Genomic DNA, 27,921 nt, shown 5'->3' on the forward strand with positions numbered 1-27,921 from the left:
AAATAGTATTTATTTTATTATTTTCAAATAATTTATGTAATTACACAGTTATTGTTGCTTAATTGCTATGTAATTACAGAGAGTGTAAAGCCTAATTCTGTACATTAGTGGGGTGCTGGATCGTAAGAGAACGTAGAACGTACTTAGAGGAGAACACACGCGTTAGATGGTTTAGTTTTCATCAAACCGATGCCGATGAAATTGAACTGAGCAGGGTTAAAATCTGGCAGCATGTTGATCTTTGTGTGTGGAGCATTCAGGCTTTTCTCCCGAGAGGTGACTTGGTAATGTGCTCGGAAGTTACAGAGGGGGTTGTATCCAGGTTTGAGGCTGTCTGGACAGCGGAAGCCTTCTTTGATGAAAGATCCGTGCTGGGACACGGCTACAAATCCGTCCTTGTGTGGCATCATCTTTATGACTGGAGAGTAGACGTACTGGATGTATAGCAAACAACCTGTAACGAAATGACCAAAATCAAGCAACTCAAACAAGACATGAAAGACATTTCTGTCAGGACCACTATCGTCAAATACGATTGACAATTAGCATACAGTTTGGATTGGTGGTATGGTTCCGTTCTAGGCAAGAACTGTGAGAGCACAATAACCCCCCTTAGGGTAAACAGAACAGAACCAACATGATGTATTGCAGATATCATTAATTCAAGATTTTAAAATACAACATAATTCGGGAATTTATTCTGATTCAAGGGGAATCAGAAGGCCAAATGCTGACTGGACGAGAGGAGGAGCTGGGGATGGAGGAGGGTAATTCGCTCCTGAGAAACGCGATAGCTGCTGATAATACTGAAGGAGCTTATATATGGATGCTGTGATAGGTGTCGTATTCCTATAGGTAGATGTGGATCAGCTGAGAGTCAGCTGATGCGATCTTGACAAACGTGACCTGCCAGAACTGAGGCTACGCTTGATTATTAGCAAGTTTTACAATTTTAATTGTAAAAAAATGAATATTACAAAAACATTTAGCTGTCACACTGAACAGTCCTCACCACTAGAGACATCCCAGACTTTGATGGTTTTGTCCAAGGATCCAGTGAAGACATATTTATCATTTATTGAGAAGACAGCACAAAGGACGCCTTCAAAATAAAAACCCTTGAGGATGAAAAAAGAACAAAACATTTTAATGTTACACAGCAGTTGTTTATTGGCAGCATTATATGTCACACTGACAAAATAGTTAATTAGTTCTTGTTGACTTGATTTCTAATAAAAATAACACTATAATATAGTTTGTGCCACTTTACAATAACCATGTAATAACTAGGAACTACTGTATACTGTAAAATTAAGTGCCAAACAGGCAAAATGGGAACAGGGAAAATGAAAACAAAACATAATGAAACTAAACAGACTTAAACATAACCCTGACGTATACATTCTCTGAAAACATGTCTTAACTTATTCAGTACTGCTTCCCATGTAAATGTATATTGTTTTAAGAACTCACCTGGAAAATAAGACAAATTTATATTAAAAACTGGATTTTAAAATATATTTTTTTGTAATGTAACACTAAAGTATCTTTAAATGGAGACACACTTTGACAAGTTCAGTGGAAAAAAATGCATTTCAGTCACGTTAATCACAGTGCTGATTGCACACACAATGCTGAAACATATACTAACCCCTAACCTTAACCTTTGTATGTGTTGGTAGCACATCCTGATACAGAGCATTACTGTTTGTCACAGTCAGATCCGTCAGTGATCACATTATGAAAAGGACGTAGCTTAGACCTTGGTGTATGGCTTATAACTGCAGTGATCTTTGTAACTGTAAGCGGGGCGGCCTACGAAACTCCTTGTGAGTCTTGAAGCTGACTTCTGCTGATGAAACTGCAAACTATCTTCAGTAAAACTTTTCTTCAATTTATTATAATTCCGACTCTGGGTCTTCATTCATCATATCTGGTTCTGGGTCTTTGACTGCAAATCCCCTTACACTGTGTTTAAGTTGACCACTGAAATCGAATGTGGGCTGCAGCTTTTTGCTCAACTGGTTTGGGGGGGAAAAATTCTAACAAAACTGAAAAAAATAATATTAAAAACAAATAATTAAATAGACAATTTAAGACCTATTTGTGAGAAGTTTGTACTTTTTTAAGCTTATTTGAGTATCACCCTGTTAGCGTAGCAACATGCTAATAACTTCCAATAAAAACATTGTAAAAAGAGCTAAAATAGACCCAACCACAGGCAAATTATAGTTAAAAAATATTTAAATATACTATTTTACATTGTATTTGTGAGTAGTCTGCATTTTTATGCTTATTCAAGCATCATTCTGTTTGCTTGCAACATGTTAACAACAAACTCAGTTAAAACTAATTGTGAGCAGAGCCAAAAAAGACCAAAACACAGGCAAATTATAGTTTAATAGACTATTTTACCTTGTACCGGTATTCGCCAGTAGTACGTATTTTCTAATGCTTATTCAAGTATCACATTGTTAGTTTAGCAGTAACAATAAACTATTTAAATGAATTGTTAACAGAATAAAAATAGACCCAAACATAGGCAAATTAAATTCCTTGGCTCAATTAAAAAAGCTTAAATCACAGCAAACTTTGAACCCTCACCTTGTACTCCATGGTGTGATTCAGCAAGACGGGACTCAGATTCCACAACTTCTGAACACAGTCTTGAGAGCCAATTAATGCTTGCGTGTCCCAGTTGCTCATGGTGATGCAGGTTATGGCTGCCCCGTGGTGATCCAGCTCGGCTGCCGTGGCGCTTTTAAAATCATAGATTACAACTTCACCACCAAAGGTCCCATAGAGCAGCCTGCAGTCGGACAGCAGAGCCATGGCGGAGATTGGGGAATGCAGTAAGCACAAGGAGTACCTCTCAAATGGGCCGTCCACACAGGGGAAACTGTCCCTTGCTGTAATCTCAAACAGACAGACCGCATCCTCATATGCCACAGCCATTTTGTCCTCCCGCGGGCTGATAGCTATGCTGCGAACTGTCGGTAGGCTTTCTGGAGGTGGCAGGCACAGGGTTTCTTGGGCAAAGTCCAATGGGTAAATAAGGATGGTGCCAGTCCGCAGTCCACAGAAGAGTAGGTTTTTCTGCTGGGCTAATTCCATACAGCACACTTCTGAGGACACGTCCATACTGTCTGTCTGTAGACCTGTGAAACATGTGAATGTGAACTTTGGCAAACTATTTTTTTTTAGGAATGTAATACTTTTAAAGGGATTGTTCACCCAAAAATGAAAATTACTAAACTACTCACCCTCATGTCGTTCCAAAGCCATAAGATTTCCGTTCATCTTCGGAACACAAATGAAGATCTTTTTGATGAAATCTGAGAGCTTTCTGTCTCTCCATTGAAAGCTACACAACTACCACTTTGATGCTTAAACAGTTCACAAAGAGATCATAAAACTAATTCTAATGAATTGAGGGGTTTAGTCCAATTTTTCTGATAAGACAATCGATTTATATGATGAAAAGATTGAATTTAGGCATTTATTCACATATAAACATTGATCAGCGAACATAAAACTCAACCGAACCTGCTTGACGTGCGAGAACAAACCACTTGTGGAAGCTCAAACGTGCTGCGTAACATGAGAATGAACCTCACTGGTTCTTGCAGAAGCTTAAACGTGCTGCGTAACATGAGAATGAACCTCATTGGTTCTTGCAGAAGCTTAAACGTGCTGCGTAACATGAGAATGAACCTCATTGGTTCTTGCAGAAGCTTAAACGTGCTGCGTAACATGAGAATGAACCTCATTGGTTTTTGCTGAAGATGCTTGAGCTTCCGTTTATCTGATGTGTTAGTTGCGGAAACTTTATATGTTACCCAGGGGGCAAAGGGGGTTTAGCAGACATGGGCTGCTGTAAAAGGTTGTCATGTAAAAATGAAATCTATGATGTCTGAGGATCACAACCTGGCTGGACAACCCAGTCAACAAGCTGCTGGAAACTTGTAATTAGGGTCAAAACAATGCTACCTCAAATTCTGCTTTAACTCCCCGGAATCACCCAAACATGCTAAAAAGGTTTAATTATATTCATGAATCCTGAGCCATATCTCCCTGATACTTTATGCTATAAACAAACTATCCTTTCACACCTTTCAAAAGAGTGGAAGATAAGCTTTCATCTGATGCCTTGATTGTACATGTAATTAGAATGTAAGAGTTAACAATACCTCTTAATTCATTGGGTGATTCCGGGGAGTTAACCCTTGTGCTTTGTTCAAATTCACTACCCTTTCGGTATGTTATACAACAGATTTCATAAAAAAAAAATCTTAATTTGTGTTCTGAAGATGAAAGAATGTCTTGGGCTTTGGAACAACATGAGGGCGAGTAATTAATGACAGAATTTTCATTTTTGGGTGAACTAACCCTTTAAGATCTTGCACATAATTACAACAATGAAAACCAATATCCTTTTATTACGTTTCACCTTCTGCACAGCTCCAGGTGAAAACTTCTGTTTTATTTCCCTCTTTGACATAAAATAGAGTATCGCCGTCTTTCGACAGGACCACTAGGGGGCAGTATGCTGGGATGAAACTCTTGCTCCTGTGCTTGGTGTTGTAGTCCAGCTGCCATACTTTGAGCTGGTTGGCAATAACAGAGGCAGAGATAATAGTGCGCTGATGTACAGCCAAAGTGGACACAGCAGAATCCATCACACCGATCCAGTCCAGCAGAGCTCCTGTAGTTACACTCCACACCTTGAAGAGTACAAGATGATCAACTTGCATTCAAGACAATGGCAGTGAGATGAAACTGTACCTGTTTGGGAAGAGAGGGATTAAACTGACCCGTATAATCCGATCCTGGGCACTTGTGATGATTTCGCTACTTTCACTGCTTGAGACCACACATAGGACAGACGCATCATGGTGAAGATCCAGAACCTTCTGCATTGAAGTCAGTGTCACAAGGAACACACACAATGTTCTGTCACATCCTTCAAGAAGAAACAAAAGTAGTAGATCAGCAAGAAGTTTATCGGCACAAATTTATGTTCTCTGAAAAAAATACCATCTCATTTAAAGCTGCAGTCCATAGCTTTTCCTCTTTGTCGCCATCTCTCTGTTCGAAATCTGTAACTGCAGTGATTCGCGGAATTATCATCTTTACGTGGGTTGTAAATCGGCATGGAACAGCGCGGATGAACACAGTGCTTTGAGGCGAGTGGTGCTGGCACCGCGCTGTGTGGATACTGTCATACACAATCACAGATTCACTTTTTGAAAGTTTGACCAACATAATAATTTTCATAAGAAAATGTCTTCTGAACAAGTAAGTAACATCCATTTTTGTTCTGACCAACTAAGGGGGAAAAAGCATTCGACATGATAAGCTTCGTTAGATTTAATCAACGCGATTTACAGCAACCGTGCAAATTATAGCCTACTTTGTTCTCAAATTGTTCATGTTAACAACATCAGCATTGCGTGACTAATGTTAAATTTAATGTGTTTTATGGTTACCTGTGTAGTTCAGAATTCATATTCTCCATAATAGCAAAACGAGAAAGGCACAACAAAGGAAACTCCATAACTGTGTGAATTAAGAAAACGTACTGTTACACGATTGAACTATTGAAATGTCTTACTTGTTCAGCAGAAAAAAGCCGTCTCTTCTTCCGTTTTGAACCCCTTCAAAACACGGAGTTCACGCACTTTTCAAAAGCCCCGCCGATGTTTAAATCCTTGTGTTCGCATGAGACGGTTTCTTTCTCTTTCTCTAGCCACCTTAAATCCGAAGTACGAAGTCTTTTGGGTTTTATAACTGCTGAATCTCCAGTTGACACTGATGATTGTTGTTTGGATCTTTCTGGGTGCCATAAGTTTAATTATGTAAAGTGCTGCGAGAAAAGCCTATACATCTAAACATCTCGTCACGCGCAGTATAGCCGGCTAGCCGAAACTCCTTCTTTATGTGTACGGGTGTGACGTAATGACGCAAAGACATGCTCGAATTTCCCGCGGAAACCCACCAGTACCACTGGAATTAAAATCATTATTACAAGCTAACCGTTTTGAATCTAGCTATGGCAAGCAGATAGTTTTGACCACTGGCAGAATAAGTTTTTTTTAATATAATTATTTTGGATTATTTTTAACTTAAAAAAGTTACGGACTGGAGCTTTAACATAAGATCATTACACATAGACAATACTAGCATGTTTAACACCACATTGTGTGTGCAACCCAAGGAGGGCTCTGATTCTACAACCATCAAACTCAGCTATTCAACCCCGTTACCAATATTTTTGTTAAAAAAAAAGATGCTTAAAAAAACATTTCCTTTAATTTATAAGAAAATAAATACCAAAATTTGGTCCAGACTAAATACCCAAAATATCAAAACTTCATACCAAACTAGATAGCTGAGTGATAGCTTCAGTTAGACAAAACCTGGAACACCGTTAGCCATTCAGTTATTCCATATAATATTTATTAATGTTTAGTTACTCAGATATATGCTAATATAAAATAAAACTGCATGCTAATACACAGATGTATCTTAATTCTACATATGAAAATTAATACATAATGTACTTCAATGTGCAATTTTGTGTTTAATTTTCAATGCGTAATGTGTAATTTTACGTAATGTGGTGCAGTGTCAAGCTCTGAAAGTTCTCCTAATAAACAGAGAAGGGGATAATGGTATTTTAATCTGAAGAACAATTCAGCCATTCATATCTTGATTTCCTGACAAGTGTAAACGTGGTCTTTTGGCCATGTCCCAAATGGCACAATTCTTGTGCACTTGTGGTCTTGCAGAGTTACAATGGCCACCGTGTGCGTGTGTCTGTTAAGTCCACAAGTACATAGGGTGTCCCATTTGTCATTTTTCTTTTGCGAACCCGCACTGAAGCAATCTCCACAGCAGACTTCTACCCAATATTCATACGTCATGAAAGTGTGGACTCGGAGGGCTGCAAGGGTTTCCATTTGGGATACGGCCTTGTTTCAATCGAAACAGTTTAAGCGACCCAACAGTCTGGCTCGACTAATGGTAATGGCTGATTAATGGAAGAATGAGGGGGCTGTTTTATATTACTGGTGCACACTTCAAGAGTAATTAATAAATGAGAAAAGATAACCAGACAGTGACACGTGTAAAAGCACCTGCAAAAAGCAGTTTTTCATCCTCAGATGTTCTGAGGAACAAAGCTGGAGTGGGAAGATCAACCACAGACTCAATTCCATTGCTCCATACCTGCACACACACAAACACCTTCGAATAAATCTGAAATTCTACATTTTGCTCGGTCTTTTACAGAAACAAGGTACACACCGAATGTAGACGGCCTTCCCCAAAAGCAATGAGTATCTTGGAGTATTTGGTGAGTGTCAGAGAGCAGGTGATATTGCGGTGTCCAACAGAGCAGGGTAGGGGGGTCTGGGAATTCTGCACGCCAGTGGATATGTCATAAAAACAGAGTGTCCGCTCACTGCATATGCATGCTACGGCATCTCCCACAACACCAAGAACAGAACAAACCTCTGCGGTCACCTCATACAGGGGCTCGGCAGTGTCCAAGTGCCAAGCTTTAACCTAGAAACAAAAGGATGGGAACAAAAAACTATAAACAAACAACATTCAACAGTTATATTAACTATTAAAAGGAACACAAAAATAAAAATTCGGTCATTATTGATTTGTTAACTCAATATCCTCAACTCAAAAAGAGATTTTTTTAAATAACCTTCTCACATCTGTTTTCTACAGAAGAACACAAGGTGTAAAAAATCTGCATGAAGATTATTTTGAATTTCTCCTTTCCAAAACCGGGATTGGTGCGATATGAGGGTGAGTGAATAATGACCTAATTTCCATTTTAAACTTTTCCTTTAAGAAAAAAAATATGATAAAAATTTGTCATACTAGGCTGCTTGGGTTGGTTATTATAATCTTCCTTTCTTCAATCAAATAGACATGTGCAGGGGTGTGTGTTTGGACAGACACTGCATCAGCGATGCAGAAAAGCTGTTGTCCACTTATCAGACACCATTTTCTTAGTGTGCCATCGAGTGCAGTAGACAGACAGTTATTGGTTTTATCCATCATCTTCAGGGACAGCACCCCCGCTACACAGAGAAAGAGAAATTTAAGATCAAGTCTAAACCAAAGGTTTTTATATTTTCATATACTTGAACAGTGTTCACTCTAAAGCATTTTAATGATGTTTCTACCAGGGAACTCCATCTCTGCATGTGCTGCAAATTGAATGTGCAATTGGGAACACAATGTATGTTAGGTTCACTTTATTTGAGAAGTTTATAGCATTTTAGCAGTAAAATAAAATAAAAGCCTGATCATTTAAAATGTTTGCAGCTTAAAGAGTTTGAACGTTTGAAAGTGAAAAATGTTAATGAAAAAATTAATTTACATAAATATCAGTAGTGTAACTTATAGTGAAATACAGTATAAAAGTATTATCATATTTTTATTTTTTATTTTACAGTACAATTGTAATTTACAATAGTAATATATTTGTTGCCTTTTCTATATATTTTTGTAATTAGAGTTAAAATAATAATAATTATTATTATTATTCCTAAAACACCAGTGTGGATGTGATGTGAACTATCACAATTAAACCGGTTTGAGTCCACTTAAAAGTCCAGCTACAAAGTCAAAATAATACACTTAAAAAAGGTTAAATATTTTATCTAAATCACTTGCATGGTTGCCATGTGTCACTAACTGGCATCATAGAATCTTGAATATGTGAACATGTCATGAAATTATTGAAACGTTAGTTTAAAATCTTGAGTTGAGCCCAGATTTCCTCACTTTCAGCATACTGTAGATTTTGCTTGGAATCAAGTCAAGAGAAAAAGTGGGTGAGCCTTTTCTCCCACATCCCCTGATTTGCCACACCCTGTTTTTTTATAATGCTAAAAACCTACCCGTGTGTCCAGAAAGAGTATGAAGAGTCTCTAGATGACTTAGACTCCAGACTATGATCAGCCCATCCTCTGAACCCGCTACCAGCAGCTCCCTCTTTGAGCATAGCACGACAGTCTTTACCCCTTCAAAAGTCAAGAAAACACACACAATGCTATGAAATCACATTAAGCCCATTGGCAATAGCATGTCTGGAAAGTTTAGTTTTACTTTAACAAAAGCCAGATTGAGCTCCTTTATATGACGTCACCTTTAGTAAACCCTGTGAGGGTGCTCTTTAGTGGGCCCCCAGGGCCCTGAAAGAAGCTGCATTTGGGCACAAGCACTGGGTCAGAACAGGATCCAAACCAGTCCACGCACTGAGAGCACAATTGACCAATCATAGAGGGGTAGAGATCAGCAAGGCCCTGCAGCCTGGCGAAGATCTCTGTGACCAAATGTGAGGGATCTTATAAAAGAGTAAGATCAAAACAGAAAGGCGAGTTACTTTTTTTAAAATTATGTTTTAGATGTTTCTTGAACTATAATATTTCAAAATGGAACGTGGAAGGATGATGAATTGGTGTGATTGGTTTTCCTGTGCCTAAAAGGAAAAATTCTCACACTAATATTTATGGAGGGTTTAAAGGGATAATTCACTCAAAAATGAAAATTGTCATCATTTATATTGCACTTATATATATATACACTCACCGGCCACTTTATTAGGTACCCCATGCTAGTAACGGGTTGGACCCCCTTTTGCCTTCAGAACTGCCTCAATTCTTCGTGGCATAGATTCAACAAGGTGCTGGAAGCATTCCTCAGGGAGTTTGGTCCATATTGACATGATGGCATCACACAGTTGCCGCAGATTTGTCGGCTGCACATCCATGATGCGAATCTCCCGTTCCACCACATCCCAAAGATGCTCTATTGGGTTGAGATCTGGTGACTGTGGAGGCCATTTTAGTACAGTGAACTCATTGTCATGTTCAAGAAACCAATTTGAAATGATTAGAGCTTTGTGACATGGTGGAAGTAGCCATCAGAGGATGGGTACATGGTGGCCATAAAGGGATAGACATGGTCAGAAACAATGCTCAGGTAGGCCGTGGCATTTAAACGATGCCCAATTGGCACTAAGGGGCCTAAAGTGTGCCAGGAAAACATCCCCCACACCATTACACCACCACCACCAGCCTGCACAGTGGTAACAAGGTATGATGGTTCCATGTTCTCATTCTGTTTACGCCAAATTCTGACTCTAACATCTGAATGTCTCAACAGAAATCGAGACTCATCAGACCAGGCAACATTTTTCCAGTCTTCAACTGTTCAATTTTGGTGAGCTCTTGCAAATTGTAGCCTCTTTTTCCTATTTGTAGTGGAGATGAGTGGTACCCGGTGGAGTCTTCTGCTGTTGTAGCCCATCCGCCTCAAGGTTGTGCGTGTTGTGGCTTCACAAATGCTTTGCTGCATACCTCGGTTGTAACGAGTGGTTATTTCAGTCACTGTTGCCCTTCTATCAGCTCGAACCAGTCTGGCCATTCTCCTCTGACCTCTGGCATCAACAAGGCATTTCCGCCCACAGAACTGCCGCTCACTGGATGTTTTTTCTTTTTCGGACCATTCTCTGTAAACCCTAGAGATGGTTGTGCGTGAAAATCCCAGTAGATTAGCAGTTTCTGAAATACTCAGACCAGCCCTTCTGGCACCAACAATCATGCCACGTTCAAAGTCACTCAAATCAACTTTCTTCCCCATACTGATGCTCGGTTTGAACTGCAGGAGATTGTCTTGACCATGTCTACATGCCTAAATGCACTGAGTTGCCGCCATATGATTGGCTGCTTAGAAATTAAGTGTTAACGAGCAGTTGGACAGGTGTACCTAATAAAGTGGCCGGTGAGTGTATATATATATATATATATATATTGCATTTATATTAAAGAAATTCATACAGATTTGGAACAACTTGAGGGTGAGTTCAAGTTGTTCCAAATCTGTATGAATTTCTTTCTTCCGCTGAACACAAAAGAAGATATTTTAAAGAATATTGGTAACCAAACAGTTGATGGGGGAAAAAATACTATGAAAGTCAATGGGGCCCCATCAACTGTTTATATTCTTTCAAATATTTTCTTTTGTGTTCAGCAGAAGAAAGAAATTCAAACTTGAGGGTGAGTAATTGATGACAGAATATTCATTTTTGGGTGAACTGTCCCTTTAAGAGTGCTCTAAAAACTGAAAAATGAATAGCCATATTTAAACTTGTTTGTTTTAATGAATTTTAAAACAAACAAGCTTAATATTGCCTTACAAATAGATTCTTATTTCCATATATTAAATAAATATCATTGGTGGGACACAGCCTACGGAAGCCCCATACTTACCCACATGGCCGTCGCTAAAATCTAATGAGGGCTTAATCAGCAAAAATGTCTCTTTCAGCATTTGTATCTCAAGACATTCTGTGAGATCAGTGCAAAGCGACAGGTCCTGAATAACACAGCTCACGCCACACTGCAGAGTTTTACAACACAACCAATCCAGACTGCCTGTGAAAATAAATGCACAATTATCTTTTCATATATTTAAAATTTACCAAAACATAGAACAGAATAAAAAGAACAGTTGTCAGTTGGTCATTTGGATGAGATTTAGTGGGCATGGGATAACAGTATAGGGAGGGTTACTAACATACAGTAACCATTTACCCATTCATTTCTTTAGGGAAAATTGAGAGAAAATACAAAAGATTTGACAATTTCTTTAAAGAAAAGGATACTTTTGAAGGGAAGTACAAGCAATATTGTGATCAGATGAAAAGTGACATGTTTAACTTCACATAATGTGCATGTCTATATCTTATTACAAGTAAATTGCATACTTTATTACAAATAAAATAAATAACTGTTCTAACAGACCATATGATGACTTTTGTTAATAAAATAATATCAAAAGATAATAAACAACCTAGCAAAACTCAAAATGGTATTATGCTGTGTTCATTAAGAGGAACAAAGTAATTGTCTCATGGCTCATCTTATTTATTACATATTAATTTATTTAAAATTTGCAAAGTACAGTCTACATGTTCGTCAATGAATTTAATGTATACACATCTTATTTTAGATTTGCTAATTTAAAGTTATTTCAGTTATGACAACTCTCTGAATAGTTTTAGCACGTAAATGGATATGACAATGTTAATGTATTTGGTCTCAGTGGACCCAATGGATACACAGATATGTTGCTGTGAGCATGTAAGATATGCTGCTGCTGCATTGACAGGCATGCATAGATCCCGTAACAAATCTAGACAGGTGGAGGTGGGGGTGGGGGAGGTGGAGGATTTCAGAGGAACTCTGATTGCAAACTCAATTTAAATGTTGAGCAAGCAAGCAAATTGGCTGCAGGATCAGCAGAAGCAAATCAGCTTGTGACATGTAGTAAATGATGTGTTTGCTAGCAAATTGCAAATAAAGAACCTATTACCCTGTGCCATCTAGAGCTTCATGAGTAAATATTAAATTTACATTTGTTGCTCTATTTGTGGAGCAATTATATATATATATATATATATATATATATATATATAAATCATTAAATCTAATCTACTCTACAGGAATGAATGTTTCACCATGGTCACCAGGTTTTGTATTCCTTGTTTTATATCTATTGCTATCCAAGCTAACACTTTATTTTGATGGACCACTTTAGAGATTCTACTAACTAACTATAAGTACCTTATATAAGCAATAAGCAATCACATGTCAACTAGCAGTCATTAGAGTGTTAGTAGACTGTCTGCTTAATATATGCTAGCACTTTTTATGGTCCCTCAACAGACATTCTATAAGCAACTTTGCAAATACATGTCAACTTATTCTACTAACTTGAACCTTAACACCTAACCTAACAGTCTTGTAACAATCTACTTCAGTCTACTAATACCCTAATGAGAGTTAGCTGACATGTAGTTGCAGTTACCTTTAGTTAGTAGAATATCTAAAGTGGACCATAAAATAAAGTGTAAACATATTCAAATCTCACCTAGCACTGATCGGCGTAGCTCCTCCCATTCGCCTGCATGAGCGAGGTGATAGGGCAGTTCATGAAGCTTCCGTAAATTGGCAATTTCTCCAGTAAACCACAAGGGCTGGAGTGGTACCTTGAAAATATAGCATGTTTTACCACAAATTTTTATTTTTAATATATAGGTTACTTACATCTAAAAAATATTTGACAATGCTGATTTTGTGACCTTGAACAATACCTTTCTGTCAGCATTTAGCAGTGTGGTTAGCGAGGGCAGAAGAATAGGCCTGAGCTGCCCTTTACTCCACTTTCCTGAGAAATACTCGGCAAGGATGGAGTGCATGCCAGTTTTCACATCACGTGACAAATATCTCTTTCTTACCAGCTCTGTGAACTGCCTAAGAAAAGTAAAGGCTAAAATGAGAACAGTGATAAAATGGGCATAGGGAGCACTAGGATTTTCCCTAGAGGGCCGTCCACTTGCAGACTAGAGATTGTAAACGGGTCATGTTTCGACTGATCATTGGTCAGTTAGCTCATGCTGTATATTCCATTCAAAAGTAGTTGTGTTTTTGAAACTTAAATTTTCCCTGTCTGATTTTTATCCATTCCATTTATGCAATCAAGAAAGAAAACATTACATTTCACTGAGACTGATTGTAGTTTAGAAAATTGGAAAATGTCGGCGACAAAACATAAAGGTCTAAGCAAACCTGTGAGCGAAACCCAGTAGAATAACACCCCCATCCCATCTCTCCGCCAGATGAGCTCTCAGGTCATGTCGGAGACGTGACCAATGAAGACGCGGGAATCGCAAGAGTGTGTGGCTTGGAGGAAGCCAGTACTTATAGATCTCGGCCAGAACGTCATTATCTAATGACAAGACATCTTGTAACTCTGCCTCTGATAGTCCATATCTGTTGAATATGTAAAAGGCAAATAATTACATTTAAAAACGTAGACTTCTGTTACTGTGTGAAATTATGAAGGCTAGTGTTTGACTCATCTAAAGCTGCAAATATACCACAACAAGTGCATTTATGCAGATTTCTTAATGTGGCACAGAGGCTACTTAAAGGGATAGTTCACCCAAAACTGAAAATTCTGTTATTAATTATTCACCCTCATGTCGTTCCAAACCCGTAAGACTTTCGTTCATCTTCAGAACACAAATGAAGATCTTTTTGATGAAATCTTAGAGCTTTCTGTCCCTCCATAGACACCTACGCAACTACCACTTTGACACTTCAAAAAGTTCATAGATCATAAAACTAATCCACATGAATTGAGTGGTTTAGTCAAAATGTTCTGGAGACACAAATTTAGTCGTGAATTTAGTCTTTTATTCACAAATTATCATTGATCAGCGAACATAACAATGCTTGATGCCCAAGAACAAACCTCTTGCTGAAGCTCAAAGATTCTGCATAACACGAGAATGTACCTTATTGGTTCTTGCACGTCAAGCGAACATGCTTGAGCGTACATTTAACAACTGTTACATGTGCATGTAGTTTGACTGGTTACTTTTGTCTTTCTTAATGGTTTGTCTGCTCTCTAATTGTTCGGAAATGTTTGTTACCGGAGTCTTATGAGCATATTCCCTACACCTGTGGACCGGATGAACATTGATATAAGGAGCCTCGTTGCTACATCTGGGAGGCGGGATTTGTGTAGCGGTCTAGTTGCGCTCATTTTTCATTGTTTTTCTGTTTTTCCTGTTCATTTGCTCCCACATCTTATGTTATGATTATTGTTCGTAAATAAAACCCCAATTGGACCGAGCCTTTTGTGTTGACCCTCTTCTATGTTATGGCTGTGACCGTAACATAATTGGGGGCTCGTCCAAAACTATTACGTTTATGTTATGTTCAACTGTTTTCGTGTGGAAGTAACTAATGTGATCCCATGTGAGTATAGTTTTTGTAGTTGCCAGGTAGGTTTGGACCTGCTACTTTGTTATTTTGTCTTTTTTATGTTTAGTGGTTATTCAGAGTGGGGGTATGCTTTAGTTCACCTATCTGCAAATTCTTCGTCTCTATCTGCAAATTCTTGTTTGTCAATTGGATCAGTGCGCACTGCGCAGGTGTTCATGATTTCAGTGTTTAAAGTTGCCCCAAGCCCCTAACGCCACTGTAGACTAGGGTATAAAATTAATGTTTAAATAGGGTAAATAAAATTGTGTTGTGGAATTGCTTTTAGTTACACTAGTGATTTTGAAACTCATTTTCGAACCTGTAGAATTTTTGTGGTAATTTCGTATAGCGGCCAAATTTAGTTAATATTCTGTTAAGTTGGGTGAATTGATGATCTTAAGTGAGAGCGATGTGATGGTCTAATTGCTTGCACAATTTTCAGGGTAAATGCTAGTGTTTGTGTTTTCACTATTGTGAGTAACTGTGTGATCATAAGTGCGTCGAAATGGCATCAGTAGTGGACGTTTTTTGGGAGTCTCTATCTGAAGAACTGCTCTTATCATATTCAAAAGAGCAGTAATTGCAAATTGCAAATTCTTATAATGTCGAAATATCTTCTAGGCATAAGAATTTACAAGAAACCTGCGTAACATCCTGAAATGCAGTCTTATTGAGTTTGGTGTGTTAGCAATGCCCTTAGAAAATACTAGTGTGGTAGAAGAGGTGGCTGCCGTTCGGATAAAAGAATTGGCACTGAAAGAACAACAAATAGAGTTGGAAAATGCTAAATTAGAGCTACGAAAGCATGAATTGGACCATCAGTTTGCTTTAAAGCGGATGGAGTTAGAAATGAAAGTTAAAACTACTGCTGCTGCCTCTATTTGATGTCAACCAAAGGACGTTGAAACGTATTTTTGTTATTTCGAGAGTTGCTGTTTTCTTAAAGTGGGCAGAAAACGCTTGATCATTGCTACTGAAATGTGCGATTACTGGTAAGGCGCAAGAAGCCTACTCTGGGTTATCTATAGAGGAATCTGCCGATTATAATTTAGTGAAAGCTGCTATATTAAAAGCTTATGAGCTAGTTCCAGAGGCGTATAGACAGCGTTTCAGACATTGTTCGAAGCCTCCCAGTCAGACCTACTTTGAGTTTGCGCAAGAGAAAGAAATATTGTTTGATTGTTGGTGCGTGTCCAAAAAGTTAAAGCAAGGAACAAATAATACAAATTATTTTGGTGGAAGAATATAAGAATTGCTTACCTACTGCTCTTTCAACCTACATACATGAACAGAAGGCCGATACACTCCACAAAGCCGCTACCTTAGCTATTTTAAAGCATAAAGAGAAATCGTGAGATAAAACATGTGCTGTTCCACTTCCACACTCAGAAAATCACTCAGTAGTAAGCCTATCGTTTCGTTTGGTGATAGAGTGTTTTTGTTGTAAGGCTTCCGGTCATTTGATTGCAAACTGCCCTGTTCTTGAAAGGAAGTCTAATCCAAAACCCATTGGGTTAATTTCGGGTGACTTCTGTTCAAAGCCTGATGGTAATTCATCTGACAGCATTATTCATCCTGACAAGACTGGATATGGAACTTTCCTGCAAAGTGGGTCTGTTCCAGGACTGGGTGAACTTCTGACCATTCGTGAAATGGGAATTATGGAGGTTCCGTTACACAGAGTTCACTTGAAATCAGAATTGGTGACGGGTGATGTGGTTGTAGGTGTTCATCCATCTCTTCCAATTCCTGATGTAACCTTCATTTTAGGAAATTATTTAGCTGGATGTAGTGTATGGAGTTGTCCAAATGTGCCACCTGAAGTTGTGTCTGTGATGCTCATTGCTACTGCTGATGACAGTGTTCTGAAGTATCCTGAGGTTTTCTCGGCGTGCATGATTACATTCTCTATGGTCTCTTGATAAATTAATTGCTGCTCAAAGGTCAGATTATACTCTTGCTCCATTGATTTAATTGGTCCAGAATAGGAAAGTGTGACTGTGCCCCAGGCATACTTTCTCACAGATTAATAATTAATTTGTTAAATTATATTGCGCTTTGTTATATAGCGCTTTTCTCTGCACTCAAAAAGCTTTACATAGAAGGGGGGAATCTCCTCACCCACCACCAAAGATGCTATATTGATGAGAAAGTGGGTGCCGTTAGTGGAATACCGTTCCATCAAATTGTGGTTCCAGTTGTCTATTGAGACCTGATTTTGGATGTGGCACATAATGGTCTAGCTAGTCATTTAGGTGTTATAAAAACGTATGATCGGATTTTGCGAAGTTTTTATTGGCAGGGTCTAAAGAAGGATGTTTCACGCTACAGCCAAACTTGTCACATTTGTCAAATGGCAGGGAAGCCCAACCAAACTATTCTGCCTGCCCCACTATATCCAATTCAGATGGTGTGGGAACCATTTGAACACATAATGTGCGCGGTTATGCGTTTTCCCGAGGCGGTCCCTTTACGTATCATTACTGCGAGAACGATATCCAAGGAAATTCATTAAGTTCTTTACACTTTTTTGCTTGCTAAAGTGACGAGGGGACGAATTTTACATCTCGTACGTTTTCAAGAGTGCTTAAGTGTCTCCACATGAAGTATAACGACACGGTTTATCACCCTGAAAGTCATATGGTGCACTAGAGGTTTCACCAGACCCTCAAGTCTATGCTTCACACTTATTGTTTTGAACTTGAACAAGACTGCACTGTAAAAAATTTCTTGTCAAATTAACAGTAACTTACTGGCAACAATTATCCAGTAGTTGCTGTATTTCATTCAACAGTAAAATTACTGTAACACTAACTACAGTAGTGTTAAGCATACTGTAAAATTAAATACATTATTTTACCGTAATTTTTTTATCATGTTGAACTACAGTATTACACCGTTAATTTTTAATAATACTGTATAGTATTATACAGTTATGAAATGTTATTTTATTTCTTTTATAGTGCTACTGTGTAACCTGTAGAATATGTAGAAAATCCGTAGAAATATTATTTTAACTGTTACTGGGAAATAGAAAAAAGAACAATTGAAGATTTAACTGCACAACCAGGTTTATTGTGTATATTCAAACAATACATTAGTAATAATAATGTAATATAATACAACAATAAAAATCAATATTATAAATTTAATTAATAATTAAAATCAGTGAACAATTCATATATTTCAATTCATGCAAAAATTATCCTGAAGAGGTCAAATAGAAACTTGAAAGCAGAACAGGTGAGGATGAAGGCCAGGTGCGGAAAAAAGTGGAAGAGCAGCGACAGCACTTCTGATAATCCTGCAAGAAATGATAAGCACAAATCAATCAGAGGCTAAACATTCAACTAATAAATAAAAAAAACTAAATCACATTATCAACACCTTTTAAGGGGATTTTTTTTTGCCTATGGTATCCACTTATTTTTCACAGAAGAGTGGGCCGGTTTCATACGCTTACAGTTATTTCTAACTGTACACAAAAGCTTGTTATGCTTCTTGATATTGCAAACTGGTATTCCTTACCCTATTATTTTAATGTATTGAATTTGTCATAATTGTAAACACTAGTTTGAGGCACAAATATTTTTATCATTTACAGCATTTGTTATTCATCTCTTATTTCCTTATAGCGGCTAATGAACCGGAAGTCTCGCACATTCACAGAAAATAGCTTACTTCACTTTTGAAGTTGAAAAATAAGGTGGATATACTGCTTGCATGTTGTGTGGCATACATGGATATACATATATCGACTATATTAGGGGTGGGGGAAAAATCGATTCACATATGAATTACGATTCCATCTTCTGCGGATTCAAACCGATTCACACATTTCAAAAATCGATCTAAATGTTTAATAATGTGATGATGTTGTTTCAAAGAAGGACAGTTTAGAGAGTGCACAAGCTTGAAACAGAGGAAGCATTATGAATGAAGCTTATACTTGACTACAGAAGTTCATATCAATATCTTAACAAATATAAAATAGTCTTAAATAATGTTTAGTTAGTCGAGCACACTTCAGGCTTTTCTTGCGATCTTTCCATGTACAGGTAGGCTACTTTAGTTTTTACATACAAGAAACACGTTCAACATGGACACGCAAACGGTTTTCTGTGGCAACGAACAAATACCGCCTATAAAAGAGCATCAACATGTCCTGTATCAGAGGCTAAAGTAATAAATATTGAGAATGCAATGGGCCTTAAATTTATATCTCTGACTCCAAACAATTGGCCACTGATGAGGGCTGCGTTTCCCCAAAGCATTGTAACCTTAAATTAATTATAGAACAATTACCACCAATGGTCTACAATCAATTTAGGCTTACGATGCTTTTGGTAAACGCAACCCAAATCCTGATGATAGTCAGTTCCTTTCATAGATATGTCTGTTGACTTGATGCTCACTAATTTGAATTACGAAAAAGATGCGTGTATGAACGCTGAGCGGCAGCGGGCTAGATTAAATTAACGCAGATATGAGGTGTGTATAATTTAAACTAAATAACTCCCACTCGATTGGGAATAACAGTAGCTGCTGTTTATTTCTATGCTGTTCGATTTTGAATCAAATTCAAATTTGATATATGCATAGAATATATTTAAAATCTATGATCAAATATAAATCTATGCATATATCAAATTTTAATTTGATTCAAAAGAGAATTGATTTTTGAATCAAATCGTGACCCCAAGAATCTATTTGAATCGAATAGAAAATGTATGGTTTAAGTCATTTCCGCCCTTTTTGGATTTTTCTAAATACAGATTCAGACACAAATAATTTCTACCGATATGGGCTCCGCTGCACATCCCTAATATATCTTACCTTAATGATTTTGCCAGTCATATTCGGCAAAGTCCCTGATGAAAGATGTGTGAATTCAAAGACATGTTCTTCCTCCGAACAACCTTCCCACTCTTTCTGCTCCCCTGGAACTGTGATGTGCATTTTGAATTTTCAGGATTTATCCTGAAACCTGTAAATAAATAAAAAAATATTTTCCAACTGAATAAAAAACAACAACTCTTACGGACCATTTCTTTAAATATAGTCATTCTAACTGCATTCTAATAGGCTTCATCGCGCAGTTTAAATGGATAGTTCACTTCAAAATGAAAATTCTGTCATCATATACTCACCCTCCAGTTGTTTCAAACCTGTATACATTTCTTTCTTCTGCTGAACACAAAGGAAGATATTTTTAAGAATGTCAGTAACCAAACAGTTAACTGGGCCCATTGACTTAGTATTTTCTTTATCCTACGATGGAAGTCAATGTATCCAGTTAACTGTTTGGTTATGAAAATATCTCCCTTTGTGTTCAGCAGAAGAAAGAAATGTATACAGGTTTGAAACAACTTGAGGGTGAGTATATGATGACAGAATTTTCATTTTGAAGTGAACTGCTTGACTCTCAAGGCGTCGTTTTTTTTTCTTCAAATGAGTAGTCAGTTTGCACATAGTTAAAACAACAATTACGATATTATAGCTGACAATACTGTAAATGACATACCTAGCTTTGTCTTTGGACAAAAATGCACACTTTTGAGCCCTTCCATCAGATAGACTGAGGTAAATATGAGCGCGCAACTGCACAAGGTTTACTGGCTGATCGTCAGGTCCTCACAGACGAGTAAAAGAAAATAGTGATTTACACGAAAATAAGCGCGAATAAATCGATAAGAGGAATCGTAATGTTAATTTTTATAACAATAATCCGAATCCTAACCTTGGGTATCCGATTTCAGGATACATTTCTCGATTTTCAATTCCCAACCCTATGAAAATGTAGGCTACGTTACCCGCAGGCGCTTCCACCGACTTAAAATGGTAAATAACAAAATGTTTAGATCATTCTGACCGTATACGTGGTCAGCTAATAACTGTAAAGTTAATAATTAGCTAGAATCCATGTATGCATACAAATAATAAGATTTATTACTTACCAGATGACGAAGTTCCCCAGGTCGGCAGAAACAGACACGATCGATGCACTGACATGACAGTCACAGAAGAAAAACTCGTTCAAACTCAAATGCGCTCTCATGCACCCCCCACTGACAGAAATGAATACTGTCATGGTCACCCCATCCTGAAAATGTTTTATGTAGCCTAAAAATAACGTTGCTATACCAATTTTTCCTGCGGAATTGTGTGTGGGTTTTTTCGCGGTCAATTTGCACTGCTGTATTTAGATTTACAGTAACTGATAATTTCCCAGAATGCATTGAAAATCAACAGTAACATACTGTCAACTGTGTGCACAGTACATAACTGTTGAAAATACAACATAATACTGTGACAACATCTAAATCTACTGTAACTTACTGTACATAGGTTATACAGTAAGAAACTGTTGAGAAAAACAGTATAATCCTGTGAAAACAACAGAAATCATTTACAGTGTGGGAAGAGGTAATTCAGTGATTACTTTTTGCCTCACGTGAAGTGGTACAAGAATCACTCAGATTTAGCCCCGCTGAATTGGTTTTTGGCCACATTCCGCGTGGACCTTTGACCATATTAAAAGAGAAATGGCTCTGTGATTTAAAAAGTAGAACCCTTCCCGAGTACGTCACAGAGTTTTGTACACGCATTTACAGAGTCCGTAAGCTAGCCAAACAAAATCTTGAGAAAGCGCAAGACAAGATGAAGACTTGGTTTGCTAAGGAAGCTAGAGAACAAATTTTAACCCTGGTGACAAAGTGCTGGTGTTGTTACCTGTGCTGGTTGGATCGCTGCAACCTTGTTATAATGATCCTTACGTTGTTTAAAAAAAACTGTCAGATCGCGACTATGTTATCCATATTCCTTATCGCCATCAAAATTCCTGAGTTTGTCATATTAATATGATAAAAGCCTAGCATGAGAGAAATCCGGGCATTGACAATTCAGCAAACTACTCCTTCCATTATAGAGCCATGTGAGGTGTCTGCTGTAGGATTGTCCGCATGAGAACAGGTGAATGAAGAGGTAGAGGTAGGACCTTATAGGTGCACAGTTGAAGGTAGATAAAATTCAGAGGTGCTCTTAAATTTGTCTAGTCAGTTACCAAATTTATCTCCAACTGAGAAAGCTGATGTTTTGGAGTTAGTGAGCCAGTTTCTGATTTTGTTCAGTGACATCCCCGGCCAGATGTACTATATTGAGCACAATATTGATGTGGGGTCAACCACTCGACCTTTAAAACAGCATCCATATTGCATCAATCCGCTGAAAAGAGCTCTTCTGCAGAAAAAGGTGCAGTGTATTCTGGACAATTACATCGGGGAGCTTAGCTCCAGACCCTGGACTTCGCCGTGTTTGCTCATTGGTAAATCCGATTAATGGTTTGTCTGCTCTCTAGTGGTTGGAAATGTTAGTTACCTGAGCCTTATGATTGTTCGTAAATAAAACCCATATTGGATTGAGCCTTTTGTGTTGACCCTCTTTTATGTTATGGCTTTGACCATAACAGTTGATGAATGTTTATACGTGAATAAAAGCTTAAATTCAATCTGTTCATCATATAAAGCGATGGTATATTTTCAGAAAATGTGGAACCACTCATTTCATATGGATTAGTTTTACGATCTATTTGTGAACTTTTTGAAGCACCAAAGTGGTAGTTGTGTAGCTGTCAATGGAGGGACAGAAAGCTCAGATTTCATCAAAACAATCTTCATTTGTGTTCTGAAGATGAAAGAAACTCTAACAGGTTTGGAACGACATGAGGGTGAGTAATTAATGATAGAATTCAATTTTTTGGGTGAACTATCCCTTTAAATCAGGGTTATTATAGATAAACTAAAACAAAAAAAACTTTCATTACTTGAAATAAAATACTTTTTTTTTCATTTTTAATATAAAAGACATTATCAATTCAATTCTGAATGGTGCACAACCTTGGTATTTACACAGGAATCACAATCACAGGAAACAACCTATGACTTCTCAGTGTTGATTCTCGTGCATAGCCACACAAATGTATGCATAGCCTACTGCCAGTCATGGCAACTGTGGAATTTAAGGTGGTTGTGATGCGACTTTGGCATATTTTTGTACATCTTTTATGCATTTTTACACATAATTTGGAGGCAAGTCAGCACGGCAGTGTCAGGGCCTGCTCACATATTCCGTCTTTTGCGCGCTCAAGTTCGTTGTTTCAAATGTAGGCGCGCTGCGCACCAATTCTGCGCTCATAATGGAAGCGACGCAGTCGCGGTGCGACGCAGTCGCGGTGCGACGCGCTCGTTTTTTCCAAGCGGCACTGTAAGTCACGTGACGAACCAACCGGAGCACAACCGCCCTAGCGCTTTGGAAAAAGGAGAACGCGGCACGCCCAGCGTTTTCTACGCGTTTTTAGGCGCTATAGGTGAATGGCGCCTAAATATGCCATTATACCCAATTAACAAAGCATCCTCATCTATCATTAAAAAGTATATGACTTACCTTGATAACAATATGAAGCTCAAAGCATGACTAACTAGCTTCTTCCCATGATTCTCCTCAAGTGATTGCAAAAACTGTGTCATCACCTCCTGTGCAGAGATGCCCAGGTGAGAACTAGACATGGAGGTCCAGGAGGACCACTGTTTAGCAATGTCTAGTATGAGTTTCAGATGCAAAGGGCTTCCGCTTTGCTGGAAGCTGTGTAAGATGGTGTCCAACTGTTCTGAGTTCAGCTTGCGTCCAGCTGCGCCCATGTAGGCATCAATGACGTCTTTCCCTTGAACGTCTGTGAGAAGTTCCACTCTAAAGATGTTTTGCTCTGCTGAAACCAAAGATTTACATTTCTCAACACAGTCATCAGAAGTAGAGAGCACAATGTGTACATTAGGTGGGATTGCTTTAGGTATCCAGTCTAGATTATGGGGCTTGTTTGCCTCTAACAGCTGGTCCACTGCGTCTAGAATGAGTAGAAGCGTGTCTCCTTGTTTTGACACGTCTTCCAGCGTGGAATGGAAAAACCGAACTAGCTCTTCATGCGTGTTGGCAATATGTGGGTGGGGGAACTGCAACCCTGAAGCTCCACACACTTGAAGACATACCCCTCTGAGAACAGAGTCAACATCTGAGCTGAGTGGAGATGTTCCCAGCAACCTCAGCACCACAATTCCCCGATGATCAACACCTCGCATTTCCTGTGCCAGTTTGCAAAGCAGAGCTGTTTTACCAACCCCTGAAGGTCCATGAACCAGAAGAGGTTCATGGCAAGCGTTAGTGGACTCCCACATGGTGATGCAGATCTTTCCCAGAATGCTGTCCCTCCCTTTAAACACAGAACACTTCTCCTCGCTCAGCATGGTGTGATGGAAGAGCTCCTGTTTCAACCAGGACCATCCTGCATCTACTGTGCTACAACCTGAAGTTTGCAGAGCGTTCCTGCTGATTAGTTTCTTCATTTGAGATGATACCTGCTCACACAGGTTTCCCAGATATTCCTTGTGTTCTTTGCGGCTCGGGTTCATAGCTCCTTTGCTGAGCTCCATGCAGAGAGGTTGGAGGCGATCTGTGTTGCAGATGCGTTGCTTCAGATCTATCAAGAGCTCCCGTGCTTCTGTGTCAAGCAAGCCGTCAGCTGTGACGTCCAGAAGAAACTTTGCAAAGTTTTTCTTGCAGTCTCTTTTACTGAGTCGAGGCAGTTCACGGATAAACAGCACAGCTGATGCCTCGCCTTGAGTCTTGAGAAAGCCGTGCTCCATTTCATACTCTAAGACTATGAAAGATACACAAATAACATGATAATCATTCAAATAAAAGGAAAAACTAGGACAGGGCTCATCCAACTTAGAAGACTCTTTCCATAAATATGGTATTGGGTCACTTTTTTTTTTTAATAGTTAGAAGTTGAAATACCATGTTTTTTTTGTTTTGTTTTTAGAAATGTTAGATAAACTATAATCTAACATCTTTTACTTAACACAATGTTTAGTCATGTCCCACATTTTACAACCCAGTTACCATTTGATTTTACCAAATACAATACAAAATTCTAAAACACTCAAGAAGTAACTTCCTGTTTGATTACACTGTTGTAAAAATCACAAATCCACATACAAAATAAACATAAAATGAAGCTCCTAGAATACTAACTCACCCTCATGACACTCAAAACCTGTATGCATTTCTTTCTTCTCCAGAACACAAAAGACAATATAAAAAATAGAAAATAAAAGTTATACAACGAAAGTCAGTGTATTGGAAACTCAGTGTTGTTTTGGAACCCAGTGACTTTTACTGCATGAATAAATTATTCAAAAATGTATTTTAGAATCTGTGTGTGTTCCGCTGAAGTCAGTCAGTCATACAGGTCTGGACTGAAAAACAAAATGACCCAAATCTACACCCTATTCCTGGGAAGCTTCATAATCTCTCACCAGATTTGAAAAACTTGTGCTTGTGGTCAACAGTGATATCCCCGTCTCTCTCAGCCTGTTGGGCAGCAGTGCGGAGAGCCTGCAGCAGTCGTGACTCTGTCAGATTCCAGGATATGACATCATTATCACGCAACTGTCCGCTCTCAGAACCCCTGTCATTGTAATGAGGATAGTGAGCTGTGATTGGCTGGAAAATATATGTGGGCGGGACTGAGTTACTGTCTTTGGAGAACCATTGGTTAAGGAGCATTAAACTCTCTGAATCTTTGGAGAGTTTTGATACCAGCGACTCAAACTCAGTTTCTGGTATAAGGTATGGGATGGGGCGATGGCCGTACTGATTACCGAGCAGAGCCTGACAAAAACAAACAGTGCAAAGCAGAGATACAGCATTACACTTAGGGATTTTAAATGAGAACCAAAACAAGCCTGATGACCTAAAGGTGTTAAATGGCAAAGACTGAATAAAATGTATTAATGTTGCTGGTGACACTTACAATAAAAGTCGGCCCAACTGATATTCTCTGACAGGTTTCAATTTCTTTAATGGACAGTTCCGTTGTCAAATGATCATCTGCGCTGATGTCAAGCACTCCGCATCTGAGATCCACTAACTGCGAGAAAAATCAAACAAAATTCACAATAACAAAATAAATATTATGCTCTTTGGTGGATATATAAATATTTTAAAAAATCCGTTCCCACCAGAATTAATCTACACTACATTTACACAACACAAACCTCAAAGACGAGACCCAAACTTTGGCAGTGGGCCTGCAACTCAGAATAGGCCTTTTCCCAGAATGCATTTCGCTCATTTTTCATGTCTGTCAAATAAAATGTAGTTTATTAATGGCAGGTCTGAAGGATTTTATTTTGTGATGTTTAATATTGTGTTAACTCGATTATAGTATACATACTGTGCGTGTATACATACATACATACACCTATACATGTCAAGTCAAGTCAAGTCATCTTCATTTATATAGCGTTTTTAACAATGGATTGTTTCAAAGCAGCTTTACAGAGATAAACATATAATTTAAGGTAACAGAGATTGTTTTGGTTTCATAGCGGTTCTTGAATAATGTTATTTCCAGCTAAAGTTAATTTTGATTGATTCACCTCCGTCAAAATGATCAGACTTTAAACGCGAACCTGTGATTAACGCTGACGGCGTTCACATGCACATTCAGAATTGATTCTATGTGCTTTTGAAAATATGTGCGCAGGTTTGTAATTCCATACAACCCATGCCTAAACAAACTACTTGTCTTGCCTATAAATTTTGATACAGAATTTTGTTTTATTTTATCACTTCGGGGTACGCGAACCGAAATTTACAACGCTTTATCTGTAGAGCGGGAAAGGGATCCTCCATAGGGAGAGGATAGTTGACACTTCAGCACTGCATTGTCATTGTCACATATGCACACATATTATATATATATATATATATATATATATATACACACACACACGTGTGTATATATATATATATGTGTGTGTGTTTGTGTCTATATATATAGGCTATATATATATATATATATGTGTGTGTGTGTGTTTTTGCACACAAGTGTGTAAAAAAATCTGATTTAAGGGGACTAAAACAAGCAGTGCTAGCCTTACCCGAGTGTGTGGAGCTGATGAACACCCGCACCATTCTGGAAACAGGTTGTAGAGCATCAGCGCTCTGTCCCCGTAGAGCCTCCAATCCAAGAGCTTCGCTCATCTCCACCACAGCCATCCTGACCAACACACCTCAATAAATCCAGAGTATGATCGCCTGCACTCCTGTCCTCATAACCCACCCAAATCTTAGTGACCCCCCAAAAAATACAGCATTGAATGTGCTCCAGGACTACTGAGCATCACTGCTTAGTTCGAGAAGTGAAAGAGTAGATCTGAAAGCGAATATTAATTGAGCCCCTAGATGGAAAAATACGTTTTACACAGTATTCCACTATAAGGAAAAGAAAACCGCTCAGTTGCGAAGCACTCTAGCACATTTGTTTGTTCTCCTCTGTACCCGTCATTTTATCCACTGAGATCAGGAAGGCCGAGAGAGACATGGTGTTTACGACCCGGACCCTGGAGGCCGTGAGCAGCTGCCACACCTTTAATTAACCTAAAGTGTATGAATCCATTTACTGTTGCTTTTCATTTCTGATTATGAGTTTAAGATCCTTGGAATCATTTTGCCTCTTTACAAATAAATATAATATGATTTAAAATGACAAGCATTTACGTGAACCTGATAAACTGAGCATGCCCCAACGGGAGCAGGTGATTTTATTGCACTGCTAACTAAACCTCTGCATCTGTTAATTGTTACTCCGTGTTGTTTGTTTCTAGCTCCTCTAATGTGCTCAGAACCCTTCAGTCTCGAGAGAGAATAACCCAAGTCTAGGCTCACCAAGGAATCGGGTGTCAGGGTTGATGCTTTGAATCATGATCAAAACTTACTTTGCCCCAGGCAAAATTGTGCAATTTATGTAATATGTTAACATGAAAAACAAAGACCTTTTCATTTCTTACATGAATTTTCTTGGTTTTAATATTACATTAAATGTGGAAAAAGATCGGCTATGATTTTAGTTGGATTTTATTTTACATCTCAAAAAGCTGCAGTTTTTTGCAATAATTATTATTTGTTATTTAAAATAATACATCACATGCAGTAAAAC

General features: G+C 38.3%; 1 protein-coding gene across 1 annotated transcript; it reads right to left on the reverse strand.

Moving 5' to 3' along the window:
* Nucleotides 1–143: 143 nt before the first annotated feature.
* On the reverse strand, nt 144–27,757 carry nwd1 (NACHT and WD repeat domain containing 1). Its single transcript, XM_056266567.1, has 19 exons — nt 26,864–27,757; nt 25,976–26,061; nt 25,732–25,848; nt 25,235–25,589; nt 23,307–24,573; nt 13,662–13,865; nt 13,187–13,346; nt 12,964–13,081; nt 11,301–11,465; nt 9,176–9,373; nt 8,928–9,050; nt 7,900–8,102; nt 7,309–7,569; nt 7,140–7,230; nt 4,815–4,963; nt 4,451–4,724; nt 2,605–3,158; nt 1,013–1,118; nt 144–454 (listed from the first exon to the last, which is right to left on the reverse strand). Exons 1-19 carry the CDS (start codon nt 26,979–26,981, stop codon nt 144–146), a joined length of 4,860 nt encoding a protein of 1,619 aa, XP_056122542.1. The 5' UTR covers nt 26,982–27,757.
* Nucleotides 27,758–27,921: the final 164 nt, after the last annotated feature.

This window comes from Rhinichthys klamathensis, unplaced genomic scaffold, assembly GCF_029890125.1.
Source record: "Rhinichthys klamathensis goyatoka isolate OS25496 unplaced genomic scaffold, OSU_Roscu_1.1 h1tg000249l_1, whole genome shotgun sequence".
NCBI lineage: Eukaryota > Metazoa > Chordata > Actinopteri > Cypriniformes > Leuciscidae > Rhinichthys > Rhinichthys klamathensis.